Source organism: Pelecanus crispus, chromosome 12 (assembly GCF_030463565.1).
Source record: "Pelecanus crispus isolate bPelCri1 chromosome 12, bPelCri1.pri, whole genome shotgun sequence".
NCBI classification, from domain to species: Eukaryota; Metazoa; Chordata; class Aves; order Pelecaniformes; family Pelecanidae; genus Pelecanus; species Pelecanus crispus.
In genome coordinates, this window is record NC_134654.1 from 24,853,114 (window position 1) to 24,871,929 (window position 18,816).

General features: G+C 49.0%; 2 protein-coding genes across 5 annotated transcripts; both read left to right on the forward strand.

The window, feature by feature from the left end:
- The first annotated feature begins 744 nt into the window (after positions 1-744).
- Positions 745-8,859, forward strand: ADAP2 (ArfGAP with dual PH domains 2). Of its 4 annotated transcripts, none has more exons than XM_075719495.1 (10): positions 745-838; positions 2,212-2,342; positions 3,042-3,133; positions 3,264-3,349; positions 3,699-3,808; positions 4,486-4,632; positions 5,359-5,442; positions 5,824-5,886; positions 7,176-7,253; positions 7,869-8,859. In XM_075719495.1, the coding sequence occupies exons 1-10, from the start codon at positions 745-747 to the stop codon at positions 8,085-8,087; spliced, it is 1,104 nt and encodes a 367-aa protein (XP_075575610.1). In that variant the 3' UTR covers positions 8,088-8,859. The 4 variants fall into 4 exon arrangements, with proteins under 4 accessions (XP_075575610.1, XP_075575612.1, XP_075575611.1 ...); XM_075719497.1 differs by having other exon boundaries at positions 3,264-3,340; XM_075719496.1 differs by having other exon boundaries at positions 748-838; positions 7,179-7,253.
- Positions 8,860-10,865: 2,006 nt separating this feature from the next.
- On the forward strand, positions 10,866-17,728 carry RNF135 (ring finger protein 135). The gene is made up of 6 exons (XM_075719848.1): positions 10,866-11,210; positions 12,265-12,351; positions 12,910-13,101; positions 14,366-14,525; positions 15,524-15,625; positions 16,493-17,728. The coding sequence occupies exons 1-6, from the start codon at positions 10,866-10,868 to the stop codon at positions 17,026-17,028; spliced, it is 1,422 nt and encodes a 473-aa protein (XP_075575963.1). The 3' UTR covers positions 17,029-17,728.
- Positions 17,729-18,816: the final 1,088 nt, after the last annotated feature.

The window sequence follows — 18,816 nt, forward strand, 5'->3', positions numbered from 1 at the left end:
GGGAGCGCCCCAGTGTGCATCGGCGCCTGGTGAGCGGGCGCTGCTCTGCCGCGTAGCAGGCTTTTCAGCTTACTTTGCTTGCTGAGATGGAGCTGGAGGCAAACCCCTAGGCGCGGGGATGAGCACCTGGACGCAGCACCCCGAGTAAGGAGTTTGCAGAGCAGAAGCTCGCAACTCGCCGGGGGCGGCTCCTCGCCGCTCGAGTCAGCGCTGCGCGGAGCGGGGGCGGCTCCCGGCGCTGCCCGGGGCGCTGCCGCCGCGCCCGGCCCCGCCGCCTCGCCTCCCGCCGCCTCGCCCGGCCCCGCCGCCTCGCCCGGCCCCGCCGCCTCGCCTCCCGCCGCCGCGCCCGGCCCCGCCGCCTCGCCTCCCGCCGCCGCGCCCGGCCCCGCCGCCTCGCCTCACGCCGCCTCGCCCGGCCCCGCCCGGCCCCGCCGCCTCGCCTCCCGCCGCCTCGCCTCCCGCCGCCTCGCCCGGCCCCGCCGCCTCGCCCGGCCCCGCCGCCTCGCCTCACGCCGCCTCGCCTCACGCCGCCTCGCCTCACGCCGCCCCGCGGGGGAGCTTGGCGCGGGGCCGGGGCCGCCCCGCCGGGGGAGGTGGCCTGAGGGGCGGCACGGCAGCGCCCGCCCGGCGCCGCGGGAGGGGACGGGGCGCCCCGCCGAGCCGGGGCCGCGCTCCAGTTCCTCATTTTCCCGTCGGGGCTGAGCCTCCCGCGGAGCTCCGCGCCGCGCCGAGCACCGAGCGGCGATGATGGACCGCGACCGCAACAAGACGCTGCTGCTGGAGCTGCAGAGGGCCGCCGGCACCGGGAACGGCCGCTGCGCCGACTGCGGGGAGCCAGGTAAGGGGGGTCCGCCCGGAAGCAGCCCCCGGCCCCGCTCCCCTCGGCGCGCTTCTGACAGGAAAGGGGCTGAGCGAGGGGCCCGCCGGGCCCCCCGGGCTGCGCCGCCGTCCAGGCGCCGCTCCGCCCCCGGCCGGCGCGCCGGTCCCCGTTTCGCTCGGTTCCTGCGAGCGGTGCCCGTCGTCACCCTTGGCTTCGTGTGACACGGGGGCGGGCGCAGGTGGTTTCCTGAGGCGGGCCGGTCCCGCCCTGGGAGGCGGCCGCTCAGGTGGGCCCTGCGGGGCCGCCGCGCCGCGGGCAGTCGGGGCCCGGCTCCCCCCAGGCGGGCGGGGCCGGGAGCGGCGGCGGGGAGCCCCGGGCCGCGGAGGGGACGGCGCGGGGCGGGAGGCGGCATCAGCGCGGCGGCAGCTTCCCCAGAGTTATCGGCACAAGGCCGGAGGAGCAGAACGCGTGGCGTGGTTTTCCAGCTCGGGGCGCTTCATGATTCCTAGTTTTTACTTTCATTATAAATGATCCAGCTACCGAGCCGGGAAACATGAAATTGCTACTCTACCCTTAATCGGTTCAGTGGTGGACGTGGTAATATTAGGTTAATGGCTGGAGTGGATGATCTTAAAGGTCTTTCCCAACCTAAACGAAGTACAAATAAAAAAATAAAATAAACAGATTGTCTCTGCAGTGGGGTTGGCGCAGAGAAAGGCACCAAAGAGCCCCACAGCGGGCTGGCACCCCGCGCTTGTTGGAGGTGGAAGTCGTCCTCACCAAAGCAAGCAGTCGGTCGGCAGCCTGCAGCAACTGGGAGAAGGCGACAAGTAGCTTCTGTTTGATGTGATAAGGGAGAAGCGGAGGGCGACATAGTGAAAGCAGCGATCTAAGGAAACGGTGTCTCCAGAGCACTCGGCATGCCTCTGAGCATCGACTCGTCACGGTCGCTTCAGGGGATGCGGCCGCAGGCAAAAGCAGGAGCTGTTGTGGGCAGTGGACGCGAGTCCTCGCCCTGGGTGGTTGTACTCTGTTGTACTCTCAGTAGTGCTCACCGTCTGCAACATCCTTCCATTGTTAATTCAGCAACAGTGGCTTTCCATGCAGAACTAATAATTAGCTGAGCTGTTACATCACCACTCAGCTGCCTGCACGGTCACATTAATTTTTAAACAGTCGGTGAAAGAGCCTACAAATGCAGGGGCCACATTCTTCACTGGGGAAGGCAGGTGCTGCTCCTCTGAACACAGTGAAGCGACAGCCACAAACGACGGAGTGGGAGTTGATGTGCTTTGTGTGAAGGCTGGCCTGTGCATCGATGCGCTTTTTTGTCCTTGCCAGTGGCTGTGCCTTTTCCCATGTATTAGTTCATTCTTTGTGTTTGTATCTAGATCCAGAGTGGGCTTCTTACAAACTTGGAATATTCATTTGTTTGAATTGCTCTGGAATCCATCGCAATCTTCCTCATATCAGCAGGGTCAAATCCCTTCGGCTTGACTTCTGGGAGAGCGATCTTATAGAGGTACAGAGGAAAAAGCAGTAATTCACTTACTGTTCTCCACATTTCATCATAGCCTCCTCTGCCTTGCAATTCTTACATCATCCACCATGGACAGAGGAACAAAGCTACACAGAGCCGAGTTAACTCCATGGGTAACTTTAGGGGGTTTTTTATTATCTACTCAATCGAATTACACTGATTGGCGATCATGCTTCTAACAGCCTGCAGTATAATTTTTTTTAATAGCACACAGTAATTCCTCATTGTGGTTTCGAAGCCCACAGATGTTTCCAGATAGCATGCTCTATTCACATTTAATCAACACACCATTCTTAGATATTGGTTCAGCCTCTTGTCTTTCAATTGAATTTTGTTAATAATATAATCACAGTTAATGTCTAGGAAGAGATGAAGGTATAGGGAGGTTGTAAATATATTTTCTCCTTATTTTCTTTTGTTCTTTTAATCAACAACCACAATCTTGTGTTCCTTCCCATCTGGTTCAGAACTGTAAATACTGAAAAAGGCTCAGCCACCTAAAAAGTACAAACTATAGATTGCCAAAAGGAATTTATAAACATATGTAGAGATGCACTGAGAGTTATGGTGAAACTGTGCAAAAAGTGCAGTGGTCTCTTTGATGCAAGTTTCATTTTATGTTCATGACGTGGTATTGATTTTGTAGTTGCACACCTAACTGTAACTTCTTTTGTATTTCAGTTTATGAAGAAGCATGGGAATCTCTGTGCCAAAACTAAATATGAGGCAAAAGTCCCTCCCTACTATTACATCCCTCAGTCCCATGATTGCTTGTAAGTTGATGGTGTATTTACTGTTGCAGACCTTTACAGCTATTGAACTAGTGCTTCCCTCTACAGGTCTCTTTGGTTGGTTGATGAAAATAGAGTAGAGGCAGATCAACTTTATGTTTTCCTCTTTCAGGGTTTTAAGAGAGCAATGGATTAGAGCTAAATACGAGCGTGAGGAGTTTGTTGCCACCCAAGTCTGCCAAGATCCTTGTTCCGCAGGTAAAAGTTAGGTTTGTCAGGGAAAAGGTGTTAGCCTTAAGGCTAACAGCACAGTGTTACATTTGCAACTTTGAAGATCTCTGAGGTTGGTTTGTCATATTTGAACTGTTGGATGTGCAGGCCTTGCTTTGAGTCTAACTTTGAGAAGAAGCTCCTAAGAAAAGGCACTTAGACAAGTGCAAGGGGGTATTCAGATCTTACAGTTCTCCAGTTCTCCACTGATTTTTTCATATGAGGTGAAAATTCTCAGATGGAGAAGAGACTTGAAACTCTGTGCCGCATCACCATTTAGATAAACAGTCCTGCTATTGTGCTGCCCTTCTTTGACACATCTTGGTCTAATCTGCAGGTAGCCGTGAAGGATTCCTCTGGAAGCGTGGGCGGGAAAGCAGACAGTTCCAGAAGAGGCGATTTCTCCTATCAGCAAGGGAAGGGGTGATGAAGTACTACACCAAAGAAGTGAGTTCCTCAGCCAGAGTTGGCCGTACGTAGCTGGTCAACATCCATCCTCAGACCCTGCTCTTCACCAGCAAAAAACAGCATAAATAGCTTCATCTCTAGTTTTGCAGGCAGGCCAGCCTGTGTTTGGAGCAGCCCAGATGTTTCCCCATTAACATATGTGGTATTGTAGGCAGCTGCTCTTTTGGATTTTGCCCTTTTCCTCATCCCTTATCTTAACCCTGCAGCCTCCTTTTGCTTAGTGAACAAAGGAAATGGATACTGGCAGTTGAATAGCAAGATGAAGAAGAGATCTGTCAGCAGCTGTTACCTCTTATATTACTAAAACATTCTCTCATCAACTGCTGCAGCATCATCCTCAACATGTCTCCCCTCTGTGGGAGAGTGTAGCTAATTGTTCTCCAACTGGGAGGCTGGAGATAGGACCCATCCCTTGCAATTCAGACACATCCCTCTTAAACAGTGACCCAGCATTTGTCAAGGAAAGGGAGTCATTCCTTTGTAAGTGATTTTATGTAGCATGTAATTAAGGCTTTATATTTCAGGTATATCCAATATTCAGATTTTTCAGGATGCCTGCTTTCTCTTCAGTAGGGATCTAGTTCTCATACAGCTACTCTGTCCTCCATTACATTCCCTGAGGGTACTTTAATACAGTGATGCTTTTCATTTCACAGTCCAGAGGTCCAAAAGCCATTATCAGCATTGAGAATCTGAATGCAATGTTCCAGACAGAGAAAATCCAACATGCTCATGGGCTGCAGATCACATACAACACAGGCGGTCAAACAAGGAACCTTTTTGTCTATCACGGAAGTGGAAAGGTGAATACCACGGAGATTTTGGAATAAGCAAGATGCTTAGATGTTGGATCTGTATTTTGGAAGAGATACCCTGTTTCTGCAGGATCTGGTTTTATTTGAAGTCACTATGACTTGCAGAATATAAAAAGTTGCAGAATTTGACACTAATAACATCTTGTTCCTGTTCTGTTGGGGCATATATTCAGCTTCACACCCTGAATAGTCTTAAGGCCTCAGTGGGGCATATCTGTAAATCTCTGTAAGGTAACTGCCTAACGGTTTTATACAATTCTGTGGTTATATTCTTTGAGGCCGCCTTGACACGCATAGAAAATATGGTTATTCTGCATTATTTCCAAGCAAACAATGATAATTTTAAGAAGTATGTCTATGGGGTTTGTTCGATTTCTGTTTCTTTCCTTGCCATAGTTCTCATGTCTTTCCAGGTATAAAGGTTTTTAAACAATCCATAACTGAATCAACTGGAAAAGCCTGTGTACAGAGGCTTGGGTGACTGTCCATGCTGAGAATGTCTGGGACCTCACTGGAGGGGCATTTTTAAATTATTTTGGAGGCTCGGTGTTTTTCAGGTGTCTGGGACAAGTCACTGACTCTCTCTGCCCCTTGGGGAGAACGTACATCATTGCAAAGAGGTCACAAAGAAGGAGAAGGGCATTTTGGAGAGGCAGCACTCTTACTCCTTCTTGTTATTCTTGTCTTTATGTTTGTATTTGCTGTTTTCCCTAGGAGATTGTTGACTGGTTCAATGCCATTCGGGCAGCACGTTACCATTATCTCAGAACAACCTTCCCAGCTGTCCCTGAGCCTGAGGTGAGAACTGAACCGGGCTTGAAGCAGTCTATGCAAACATAGCATGGGAAAACATTTTCTCACTTCTTCTGCCAGAGTCAGGTGCTCAAACAGCAGCATATGGGTTTTGGGAATGGACAGAAGAAGTAGAAGGAAAAGCCACACTGGATAACATGGAAAAACATATTCAACCTTTAAGGCCTGAAAGTCTCCATGTGGTCCTTATAAAGTGTAACCTTTCAAAAACCTTCTGTTCCTTCTTATTACAGACTTCCCTTTACTGAGTAGCCAAAAAAAGCCCCAGGCCCCAAAAGCCAAAATTGATGGTAAGTAGCTTTGACAGAAACGGAACAGAAAAGGAAGCTTGAATGACACAGACTTTTTTTTTGTGTGTTCTCCTAGCTCATACCCAGGATCACAAGAAATTATGTCAAAGAAGGCTATATGGAGAAAACAGGACCAAAAGTAAGTGCATACTTGGCAGTGCACAAACAGGATTATTCCAGATGGAGAATATTTGATAATTCTATGCTGTTTACTAGATTCTATGATTTGTTGAGTGACTATACGCTTCATGGGTCGATAAAACATTGTATTCAAGCCTGTCATGTTCTTTGGGATCATGTTTTATTTTGTGTGGAAAATAAGACTGGGAAGAATAATCCTCCTTGAAGAGTGAACAAGACGGATTAGCTGGCAGTGGATGTGCAAAGTACTGTTACGCAACACCAGATGGATTGCTGCTAACTGCTGCACTAGGACTGTAGCTCTGCTAGAACAGAACATGCTGACTCCCCTACTTCCCCGTTTCTCTTAAAGTCAGTAGCACACAAGTCAGATCTGCTTATAGCAGCAAAGTATGATTGAGCAAATCCTCCACAGTGAAGCCTATGGTTTGGTTTAGTTTTTGCGGGAAAGTATTTGGGCCACTGTTCCTTGGAACAGGAGAGGGAGATTTCAGGCTGTGCTGAAGGAGGAGATAAAGATCCAAGGTCTTGTTTGAACGTTACCTCTACTTGCCTTGCTGTGCTCCAAGTGAACCGTGAGCCAAAGTCCCATTAAAAAGTTCAGTGGTGTAATGCTGATATTGAATATGCTGGGGTTTTGGCCCAGTGCAGTGCAACTGTCCCAATACATCTTCCTGCAGGTACTTGCACAGAGGATACCCACAGCTACAAGCGTGAAAGATGTGTGTGTTTTTCTCCTGAGGCCTAAATTTTGCTCAAACTGAAGTGAGCCCTAGAAGAGGACCCTTCAGTTCAGCACAGAGCAATGAATAGCTCAGGGAATGGTCAGATGAGCGTAGCTGATGGAATTAGCACTTTTTAAAAAACCTACCACTTGTCCCTACCATCGTGCATCCCGCAATGCTAGGGACAACCCCCCAAACCAAAATGCTGAAATTGATTGTGCATTCTCCTCATTATCACCACTGGCCCAGGGATCATTCTCTGCAGTGCTTTCAATTAATCCATTTGCTGCAACTTTCTTAATCCTGGTAATTTGCTTACTGGGAGAACCAAACTTCCCTGCCTTACCCAAGGATTGCCGCTGAATGCAAATCTCTAGTGTGAACCCAGGGAGAAGGGAGCTGAGAGCTGCACGCAGCAGGGACTCACCCGTTACCAGTTACGGGGATGAATGAAACTGAACTCAAGCTCTGAGTCATTTAAGGAGTCCAGGGATCTGCCTTGAATAGGCCAAACTCCCCTTTGGGACGTGGTCTTTAAAGAACTTCTACCATCTCCTTGCAGCAGAAGGAGGCCTTTAAGGTGCGCTGGTTCTGCCTGGATTCTCAAGAAAGGAGACTGATGTACTTTAAAAATCCACTGGTAAGAGGAGTGTTCTTCGCTATTCCGCAAGCCCCTTCATGAAGTGGGGTGGGGAGGAAGGGTCTGTTCTCATCCAGCTCTTCCAGTGGCCGCACAGGGCTGAAGCAGGCCCAGTCTCAAGAGCTCATCTCCCTTGTCAGTGGATCTCTGTGAAGCTGAGCTGTCTGGGAGCTCTGGCCCTTACAGTGGCTGTGAGGAAGATCTTAAGTCTTTTAAAAGTAGCTGCTACTGCCTGTAGCGTTTATAGCCCGCTCTCTCCCAGCCCTATTGCCATTGTGCCTGTAGCCTTAGGCAAGATGAGCAATATAGCAATAACAGAGGCTTGGCAGCCCCAATATCCTGCTTCCTAGCACTGCTCTAGCCATGAGAATATCTTTCCTTGCTCCTTCTAAACACCCACCAACCAGCTCTGTAAGGATGGGTCCCTACCTCCTTCTTCTGAGCATGCCCATGAGCGTAAAAAAAAAACCTCCAAGTGTTTCCTGCTGCCTGTCACCAAATCGGTGCCTCCGTCACGCATCCCCAGTTCCTGCTCCATGTCAAAGGATAGAACAGTGTCTGCTGGAGCTGCGCTGTCCACTGCCTAAGGGCTGTCTTCTGCTCCCTTCTTTCTAGGATGCATTCGCACAGGGCCAGTTTTTTATTGGAAGGATGGATGAGGGATATGAAGTACGAGCTGGCTCGCCCCAGGGAGTCCAGGTGAAGAAGAGGAAACCAGCGATCACTGTGGTCACGCCAATGAGAGAGTTTGTGTTTATATGTGAGAATGATAGGGAGCAGAAGGAGTGGATAGATGCCTTAAATGGAGTCATTGCCCAGCCTTTGACAGGTTAAGACTAGCACCGAGTTCTGGGGAACTGCACTTCTTGGGCTCTGTTCAGCACTGCTCTGTGGCCTCTTTCTGTTGGCAAGGATGGTGCTCAAGGGCCTGCAGTGACTAGCCCTTCAACAGCCACAGGCACAGAAGAGTGGCATCAGAGAAATGGGTAAGAGGGAGTGCAGATTTTCAGAAGTTATCTGTGCCCCTGCAGAGCCTTGCTTGAAGTGCCTTCTCTCTTCCTATCCTTCTCTGCTTTTGAGCAGAGGAGGCCTTCCTAGCCTGACGTAGGGATGAATCATCCAGTGTTGTCTTACGGAAAAAACCCCAAAGTCAGTGGAGAAAGCCTGGCCCCAGAAGGACTGACATGCATTTCCTTGAGGACTCCTGCAGGTGCTGTTATACCAGCTCCTCCTTTTCTTGCCTTGGACTCATATCAGAAGGACTCCTGTACATCCTGAAGGATGTGACAGTCCAGCCAGTGGCATATATCCTGCCAGCGAGTGGTTCATCTGTTGCATGAGTACCTGGGGACAGTCACCGAGAGGCAAAGATGTCGTCTCCTATTAGGAAGATGGTGGGTGTCCTGTTGGATAGATCTGAGGTACCAGTTCATGCTGGAGTCACTGGATGTCCTTCTCAGGGAGGAGCAGTCAGGCAGCTACACTCCACCTGGCTGCAGCTCCTGTCCAGATAGGGACACAGTTGTTTTCAACAGAGTGAGTTTAATGTCTTTTATAGTGTTACATTTGTGGCACAGTAGAAAATAAAAGTCAAGTTTAAATTGTGGAGGGTACTGTAATGGAATCCCTCTAGTGACAAATACTCCCAGCTCCTTGCTTTCAACAGTCTCTGCTGTTTGACTTTTTTGAGTGGCAAATGCAACATGTGAAGACCAAATTTTTCCGAAGCAACCCCGCGTAGTGCCCCAGCAAACACATCATGAGTACAGGATGAACATACACTGATCTATCTCACCTCCCAAAAAACAGCTGAAGCTTAGTGAGCTTGATTAGTCTGAGCATTGAAAGGCAGAAACTAGTTTTAAAAGTGTTATCTTCTGTCCTGGTTTTGGCTGGGGTAGAGTTAATTTTCTTCCTAGTAGCTGGCATGGTGCTGTGGTTTGGATTTAGTATGAGAATAATGCTGATAACACACTGATGGTTTAGTTGTTGCTAAGTAGTGCTTACACAGTCAAGGCCTTTTCAGCTTCCCATGCTCTGCCAGGTGCACAAGAAGCTGGGAGGGGGCACAGCCAGCACAGCTGACCCAAACTGGCCCAGGGGCTATTCCATACCATATGGCGTCATGCGCAGTAGAGAAACTGGGGGGAGATGGCTGGGGGGCAGCTATTGCTGCTCAGGGTCAGGCTGGGCATCAGTCAGTGGGTGGTGAGCAATTGCATTGTGCATCACTTGTTTTGTTTTGTTTTTTATTATTATTATTATTATTATTATTATTATTTTCCCTTCCTTTTCTGTCCTATTAAGCTGTCTTTATCTCAACCCACAAATTTTACCTTTTTTTCCAATTCTCTCCCCCATCCCACCGGGGAGTGGGAGAGCGTGCAAACAGCTGTGTGGTGTTTAGCTGCCAGCCGGGTTAAACCACAACAGTACTTACATACATTATGTGCAGGAATTGGTGAAGATTTGCATTGGCTGATACAGTGCACTGAGTATTTTCTTGCCTCAAGACTGAGTCTGAGATTTGGTTCTACCAAGCAGCCAGTCATTCAGATATTTAATTCTTCTTTTCAGATAGCCTTAGTTTGCAAATCGAGAGGAAGTCTTGCAGACTAAGTTTCTGGTGAGGCTTCCACCTTTTGCTGACAATTGCCAGCCAGTCTGAGATACCCGGACTAGTTCTCCTCTTCTGCAGAAATGAGGAAGTGCCAATACTTGCAGGGATAAGTGAGATTAACTCTTCCCCCACCACCACCCCCAGTAGCGCAGAAGAATTAAGTTGGATCATCGTTCCGCCCGTCTCAGCCAGCTCACCACCATCCAACTCTGAGCAACCTGCAGCAGTTTTGCTTGCCGATACACTCCCATAAACTTTCCCGTGTTCCCACTCTCTCCCCCCACACAACCTGATTCATTCGAGCTCACGTGCTAGTTCAGCAAATCTTTTTAATAACTTAATCCCACAGTCCTTGAAATCAATAGCCAAGCACCTTTGGACTTGTACGAGGAACAATGTCAGTCTTCGCTTGGTTTGACGTACGTTAATCGTTATTTGGAGACGAACCGAGTAACCCAGGATGACCTCGGAAGAGTTCAGTCCACCCAGTAGCCTGAATTCGCATGATGGGGCCCTGCCGAGCCCCGCTGTGCCGCGCCGCGGGCTCTCCGGTGGGTCAGCGGAGCAGCCGTGTCAGCGAATCTCATAGGAGCTGTTACGAAACCGGGAAATTCCCCGTGAAAATGAAATCATGCAAGCGTCAGCAACTTTTCTGGAGAGTCAATGAAAGTCAAGGCCAGGTCATGGAGAGCTCCGCATCGCAGCTCGTTCCCACAGGCGACCCGAATCCTCGGCCCCAGGGGCCCGCAGCGGCGGAGCGGGGCCGGGGCCGGGGCCGGGACCGGGGCCGGGCGTTCGGGCTGGCGCCGGGAGCTGCCAGCGCTGCGGCGCCGCGGCCTCCCCCGGGGCAAACCCCGCCGGGAGCGGCCAGCCCCGCCGCTTCGCCCGGCCCGCCCCGCTCGCCGGCACCCGGCCGGAGGAGGCGTCCGGGGGAAACGAAACTCAGGCGGCCGCTCCGCTCCGCTCCGCCCCGGGCCGGGCCGGGCCGCGCCATGGCCGCTGCCGCCCTGGAGCGGGTCCTGGGCGCCGTGGAGCTGAGCTGCGCTTGCTGCCTGCAGCACTTCACGGACCCCGTCCGGCTCACGGGCTGCAGCCACAGCTTCTGCCGGCCCTGCATCCTGCAGTACTGCAAGGGGAGGCAGCGCGCCGGCTGCCCGCTCTGCCGGCGAGACTTCCAGCTGAAGGACCTGCAGCCCAACCGGGAGCTGGCCGCTTTAGTGAGCTTAATCCCGCAGGAGCTAAAGCAAGGAGAGTTGGAAACGGGGGATGAGCCGAAACCCTCCGGAGCTGTTGCCTGCAACGACCGGAGCTTGGCGCGGCAGCGACCTGGGGAGAAGGTACGGCCGGAGGCAGCGCGGGGCTCCTCCCCCGGGCACCCCCGCACCCCCCGGGGCTCCTCCCCCGGGCACCCCCGCACCCCCCGGGGCTCCTCCCCCGGGCACCCCCGCACCGCCCGGGGCTCCTCCCCTGGGCACCCCCGCACCCCCCGGGGCTCCTCCCCTGGGCACCCCCGCACCGCCCGGGGCTCCTCCCCCGGGCACCTCCGCACCCCCCGGGGCTCCTCCCCCGGGCACCCCCGCACCGCCCGGGGCTCCTCCCCTGGGCACCCCCGCACCCCCCGGGGCTCCTCCCCTGGGCACCCGCTGCACCCCCCGCGCTCCTCCCCACGGCAACTCTGGCCACAATTCTAAACTGAGTTAACTTCATCTTTCTTTTTGCCCCCAGCTCCCTTGCATTTCACATGCTGGTATTATTAGCATTGTCGTAACAATATCGTGCCCGTTGAGCAGACAGGTTCAGCTAAAGCAGTGTTGGGGTTCATTGGTGGTGTCTGATGCATTGAGGACTGCGTAGCTGAATTAGAAGAACTAATAGCTGTATGTATTCAGCTGATGTACGATACTAATAACTAACTGTTCTTTGTGCCGGGTGTTATTTATTGCACCAATATAGCACTGGACACTCCTGAAAGGACACATAACATTATTATACGGTGCTACAGCTCCACCCAGCTGAATGGCACAAAATGGGACAGGTTTGTTATTTACTAGATCTCTGCTTAAAATGACTCCCAAACTTGGAGGAGATGAGAAAAGTAGATTGACCTTCATTATTTTAGCACATACATATCTAAAAAGTGTTCTTCAGTCTCTACAGTCAAGCAAAGGGCTTAAGCTCACAATTATATTTGAACATGTAATTGATGACTGTTGCACATTGACCTCATTGTGACTGCTCCCACTCAGAATTGTGTCTTCCAGACCCCTCCTCAACCAGTCCACTGCTTCACTAATGTCAGTGATGTAGGGATTTTTATTATCCTGCTGCTTAACCTAGTCATGCTTTCTTTGAGGGTTATATAGATAAATGGTCCAATGTTTCACTTTAAAGGAGGAAGAGATATGGGACATCTCCAAGCAAGTAGAAATGACCATAGAGACCATTCACATCTTGAGGAAAGACCTCAGTAAAGCAAAGGTACACGTTGTACGTTCACTACCTGCCATTAGCTTCTGTTTCCACTGCCACCTGGAGACATGACTGACTCCAGCATGGCCCTCCAGCCCACAGCAGGAATCTGCTCTTTTGTTTCCTTCTGTTGCTGTCGCAACTCTGGTTTTATTGATGAGAATGAACTCTGACACCAGCTACTAACCCCTGCCTTGGCTGGCACAAAGGCCACTGGAGTTGTGCATTGTTGCCTTTTTCTGCCTACCCCAGGCAGAATGTTTCAGAATGTCTGAATGTTTCTGGAACTCTTAGATGCAAAATGCAAATCATAAGGAGGGAATATTGATCTTTCTAAGTTGTCAAGCCAAGACTGCTGGCCATAAAATAGTCAAGATCCTTAACATGCCCAAAATCTCATTGCAGGTAATGCAGGATAACGTCAAATATATTTTATTCCTTTGAATAAAGGTAGCTGTTTCTGGTCTGCAGGGTCAGTCAAAGAGCACGTTAGATGGGGCAGTACATTCTCATATTCCACACATCTTTTCTAACAAGACAATGAACTCCATGTTTGCTGCCTTTCAGGAATATGCGTCTCAGATCAAAAGCCAGATTACTAAAGATTTCTGTTGCATGAAGGAATATGTTGAAAGACAGGAGAGAAACACACTGACATACATTGAACAAGAGCAAAAAGCAGCTCAACAGAAAATGGAAGAGACTATTCACCAGCTCTGTGTTGAAGTGAGCGAGCTCACAGACATCAAAGCCCAAACGGTGAGAGATGAAGTGGCAGAGTACGAGTAGAAACTCTTAAGCTGAGAGTCTTGGATAGCTGAACATGTACAGAGCACTTTCAGGCCCCCACTGCACTATTCTCACTAGGGACAATGATACCAATCCACAGATGTTGCTGTTACCAGGGAAAGTTTGGAGTGAGAAATTCAGAGGGGAGAAGTACTAAAAAAGGCATAGGCCAGGGATGCAATTCAGAACGAGATTTGTTCCAAGGACGTTCATGAGCTGGAGTGAAGTGGGGACTGCATTGCTTAAATGCAGTCCTGAGGCAAATCTGAGGTTAGGATAAGATCCTTTATTATCTTTTTATTTTCCAGAATATGTGTATACACATATGTATGCAAGTTTAATAATTCACAAAGTTATTAAGTACTTTCTAAAAACTTTCTTGGGGAAAGTATGTCAAGGGCTCTCAAAAGAGGCAGTAAAATCACTTCAAATTCTGTAGAGCCTGTTTTGGTGTTGAAAACAACAACTCCAATGATGCAAATTAGCTAGCTGGAATTTGGAGTGGGGCTTGCTGGGTGTGATGGTGCCAGGAGACAGAAGTGGACTTCCAGGACCTACATTGGACCATTCCAGCGGCCTACATTGGAATTCACCTCCTGTAACTGTGTATTTATATCTGATCCAGAGTCCCGTTACAGGCAATGAAGAGAAATGGGTACTTTTAGAGCGTGAGTCATCTGGCCTACTTCAGATGCCTACCTGCAAATGAGAATAATCAAGCCTTCAAGAGGCCCGTTTCTTTCCACAGACTATAAAGGCAGCCTGAGAGAACAAGCTCAGATGTAGATTTCCACAATTTCTAAATTTAGGCAAATGAGGCTTACCCTTTCGTGGATATTTTACGCTAGATCTCATACTGATACATTTTAAAACTTTTGGTTTGGGTTCTAGAACAAGAAGAAAGTTTAAAAAGAGAAACTTTGTGTATACATACGTATACTTAAGGAAATTGTAATATACATAAGAAAGATTAGTCCAATTTTTAGTTTTCTTGGGGAAAACAAATTATTTCATTTTTTATTACAAATAAACTGCCCTTTCATATTTTCTGTAAGATTTCAGGTTAGTTCTCTCAGATAACTATCCCACAAAGGAAGCTCTCAATACAAAAGATAAGGTTTTAGAGAGATGACTGCTGTTTTTCCACTCTGGCTTTCTAATATAATCTGATATGCTAGATGAAATATCTGCTATTGTTTATATCTTCCCCTTGATTCTTTTATGTCATTATTAGAGTAACTTACCTGAGAGACATAATTACGAAGGCTCACCTTCAACAATGAATAAAATTACACTCGATGAGAAGCTTGATGTTGTCAAAAGTGCTGTAGAAGATCTTAAGAGAAAGTTGGAATTTCTACTTTTGGAGAAGTATGCTCGGCAGTTCCCACCAGGTGAATTTTCCGTATTTTGAAATCTCTTTTTTAGAGGGACTGGATCTAGCAGGGTCCTGCATGTGACCCCCCCCTCAACTCAGTCCCTTGCATGGGGGGGTTGGACTGCCGCAATTTGACACTACTTTGACCCCACACTAAAGATTTGTATGAAAGAACTATTCTTGCAAACAGATAGGTCTGTAAGTTTGGAAAACAACCCAAAAACTTCAGAGAAAACAGGTGTGCATGTATGTGATTGTTATCAAAGCCCTTGCAGTTTTGGAGACAACATGATTACTTTATACTGCTTTCATGGGAGCCCAAAAGAAAAGAGCTGACTGACATGCAGATCAGTAATGGAGAAGGAAACATAATCCATTTAAATATTTTTTTCTAGATGTAATGTAACAGCAAAGTCTTTGCTAAGAGCAGACGTAAAATTGCCTTCCACCAAAAGCTGTGTCTAAGCAAAGCTGTAGATCTGGTATGGCCTTTGCTATGGAGTTCTGCTCCTCCCAGCACCGTCTCTCTGCTGTAGAAAGACCACTGAGTGTTTTTCAGAGGAACTTAAGACTGACCTAAAACCCCACTGCCACTTTTGGGCAATCCTCCCCTTCCCACCCTTTCCACTACTACCTGCCTTTTTCAAGCACTGGTTCTCAAAAACCCGAGACACTTATTCATATTTTTACCTCAGGGTTTTTCTTATCTCGATCATTTCAGCAATTGAGTTTACAGCTTTGCTCCACAATCATTTTTACTAGCAAAACTTGAGGAATCGGACTGTTCCATTCTGACCACACTTAGGGCAGCAGCATACAGTGTTTTGTTAATTTTGGATAAAAATGTTTGCCTACACATCCTTTGATAATTTATGCAATCAAAAAAGCAGCTCTTTGTTTTGCACTTTAGCCACCAGCTAGGCTTATTTTATGTATGTTTTCCTTTAGAAGCATAAATACTTCCTATTTATGTTTTGAAGAAGTGCCTTAACACTTTACTTCTTTCGTATTTAGTGCAACCTCCAGATTTGTATCAGGAGACAAATGTCTGCTCATTATCTCCAGAGCCTGCAGCTAAAAATCCAGAAACAATGATTTCAAGCCGGTTTTCTCAGTGTAAGTATGCAAGCCAGCATGACTCTCCAATAACGGTATTCAAGTGATTATGAGACTGTGGTTTTGCTGAAGAAAACTGTACTTACGAACATCAGCAGGAGATCCGGCTGTTTACCTGAAGCATAGAAACACAGTGAAGTTACCGTGAATTAATCAGTTACTGCAGCATAATGCAATACTGTACCTGACTGCATATGCAAGGTAAAAAAGCCACGAAACTGGTTCCGTGGAGGTCTCTAAGCTGTGTTGTAGCTTGTGCCGGCTGCAGTGCCCAAGTTGGTGTATGGGCACTTACTGCACCTTACTGATCTTTACTGTGTTAAGCTGTAATGACTCCATGTGTTGTCTGAATTCTGCATCATTTTTACAGAAATATTTTTATAGCCAACACACAGTACTACAGCTGTAGCTTAAAACACAAACCAAATGTTTTTGCCAATAAAACATGCAAGATCATGTCCCAGTGAACAGATGACTATGTAAGTTTTATTGAGGTAAGCATCCTATTTATTATTGGCAAAAGGGTAATTTTTTTATAAGATTGTGCTTAGGAATAAGATCCATCCTGTAGCGTGCCAAGTACCTTCACCTTCCCACTGGAGTGCATGAGTCTGTCATGGATGTTTACACAATTGTGCCCCTTAAATGTTTCAGTACGCTCAGGACACAGTTGTTAGTGTTTGGATGAGGATTCTTGCTGATTTGCAGGCCTGAACTGTGATTAAGGTTTATTGTATGATCGTTGGTTTTCACTTCTGTTCTTGAGTAGGGATGCACATCCACTGTTATTTAGGATGCGTGTAAATACTGAGGTGATCTGTCTTCTTGTTGCCTGCAGGTGAGCATATTTTCCTTTCTCTCTTCTAGGGGCAGAAGATGTGACTTTTGATCTCACACGAGTGTATGAGCGCTTAGCAGTCACAGCCCAGAACAGGAAAGTAATGGTTTCCAGCCACCTGACTGGTTATGAACCATCGCCCAAGAGATTCTGCATCAGCCAAGTGATGTGTTCGCAGAGCTTCTCTACCGGGTGCCACTACTGGGAAGTCATTACTGAGCACAGTGATGGATGGGCTGTTGGAGTTGCTCATGAAATGATTGGTAGAAGGCACAAATTAGGAAGAACAGAGCATTCCTGGTGTGTAGAGTGGCTAGGTGCCAAAAAGCAGCTGTCAGCATGGCACAGGGATCAAGAAACATTATTACACAATGATAAACCATTGAAGGTTGGAGTTTTCCTGGAGCTACAAAAGAAGACCGTGTCATTTTACTCCATCACTGACAAAGAAATGCTTTTGCATACATTTGAAATCAATACCTCAAATCCTCTTTACCCTGCTTTCTGGCTATATAGTCTAGAAAGAAATGGATCTTTAACTATAAGTCATACGAACAGGAGGTAAAGCCTGTTCAGAAAAGTGGCAATTTTGGCTATGACTGTGGAGCTTCTATAGTGTTTAGCACAGGATTTACCAAGGAGCGTATAGCTACCCAGGCTTTCCTGGAAATCAGCAACTGATACTTTTGTCTGCTTTGCTTTTCTTCATGCTGTGCTCTGATGTAGCCATACTTCATTAGAGCAATTCCACTGTATGCTAAAGGTGGTAACCATCCCTGTGGGAGTGAGGTGGATTTCTTAAGCAACTTTAAATAGTCCCAGGATATTGCTAGGAAGGAATGCACCAAGGAAGCTCTGAGGTTGGGGATAAGCCCTTCCCATAGACCTAATTTTCCTGCATTGATCCAAAAATTATATGAGAACAGATGATGCCATTTCATTTTGTCAAGTGAGCTTTCTTTAGAAAGATCTGATTAAGGAATGCTCAGAGGGCAAGAACATTACTCATCTCATGCATGAAAACCTTTCTGTTTAGAGTAGGTACTAAACTACAAGAAACAGGCATTGGATTTGAGGACATGATGCTTCTGGGAGGTCTCCCAGAAGAACATCATCTCACTGGCACTGTATCTTGTTTTAGTCTTGCCCAGGCCAAAGGGTTGTCAAGCCTGGTGGTGGTGTGACCATGGGAATGGTTTTGGAAGCAGATGTTTTAAAATGTGTTTGTACCAGCTAATAAATCATGTGGTCACTTTATTGCTCTTTTAAAGAGCCACCAAACAGGACTGTGTCGTTGGAAAGGACCGTCTTTTCTTGCCAGGGAGCCTGAGGAAACAAGAGGTTGTATGAGTTTCCTTGCCGGTGTACAGGCGATGTTTCTGCCCTTGTTTGTTGCATCCTTCTGGCTGCAGAGGTCCCCGTTGCCTGTGTGGGGTGAAGGGGCCAGAGCTGAGATCCCGCAAAACCTACCGGCAGCTGAATTTCTGAGAGGACCACTGCGTCATGCAGGCAAACTGAAGACAGAGTTCCCAAGTAGCGAAAGCTTTTTCAGGAAGACAGTGGCATTCCGGAATGACCAAAATAAGTAATGTGAATAAAGCATGTGGGATTCAACTAGCTCATTTAGCCAAAGAGAGCTCCATGGCTTTTGAAGTCATTGACAGAACTGCTGGTAATCTTCAAGGTTACTCTCCTTTGCTGTCACTGAACACTCTGAAAGCGCTTTGGACTAAATGCACATTTGCAAGATGCCACAGGCCTGTGTATCAGCTTCTGCAGGACCGGGGGGTCGCGCGCTCAGCGTCGCCGACAGCGTAGGGCCCAGCGAATGCTGCCGGCTCCTTGGGCCCGAGGTGTCCTTTCCTGGCCCAGCTGGAGAAAGGACAGCGACAGCATGACGAACGCACTGGGCGCCTCTGATTTTTCCACACACAAGTTGCGCCGTGCTGCCCAGGAGCGGTGTTTTGGTTCGGTTCGTAAATTACCACACACTTTGAACGGGAGCGCGTTGCCTCGCTCCCGACGCGTTCCCGGGCATCGGAGGCACTGGCTCGGCTGGCGCACCGCTGCAGCCAGCACCCTTCCGTTACAGCACACAACACCTGCATCATGGCGCCTTAAGGGCAGAAAACCGAGCCGGCGTCCCCGGGCGGCCCAGAGCAGAGCTCCCCGGCAGCGCAGGGCCGCCCCAGCCGCCGCCGCGCTTCCCGCCGGGGCTCTGAGGGACGGCGGCGCAAACCGCCTCGGGGCGGCGCGCGGCTCCGGCGCGGCGCGCAGCCGCACGGGCCGCCGCCGCCTCTTGTGTCCCCGGCGAGCCGCCGTAGGCTGCCCGCTTCGCGGCGCGGGCGGGGGG

Excerpts from the sequence above, each read along its gene's own strand:
- ADAP2 (XM_075719495.1), top strand. The coding sequence starts at position 745 with ATGATGGACCGCGACCGCAACAAGACGCTGCTGCTGGAGCTGCAGAGG. Across the intron at positions 2,343-3,041 it reads GGGAGAGCGATCTTATAGAG|TTTATGAAGAAGCATGGGAA; the intron begins GTACAGAGGAAA and ends TTTGTATTTCAG. Across the intron at positions 5,887-7,175 it reads TGGAGAAAACAGGACCAAAA|CAGAAGGAGGCCTTTAAGGT; the intron begins GTAAGTGCATAC and ends ATCTCCTTGCAG.
- RNF135 (XM_075719848.1), top strand. The coding sequence starts at position 10,866 with ATGGCCGCTGCCGCCCTGGAGCGGGTCCTGGGCGCCGTGGAGCTGAGC. Across the intron at positions 14,526-15,523 it reads TGCTCGGCAGTTCCCACCAG|TGCAACCTCCAGATTTGTAT; the intron begins GTGAATTTTCCG and ends TTTCGTATTTAG. Across the intron at positions 15,626-16,492 it reads TTCAAGCCGGTTTTCTCAGT|GGGCAGAAGATGTGACTTTT; the intron begins GTAAGTATGCAA and ends TCTCTCTTCTAG.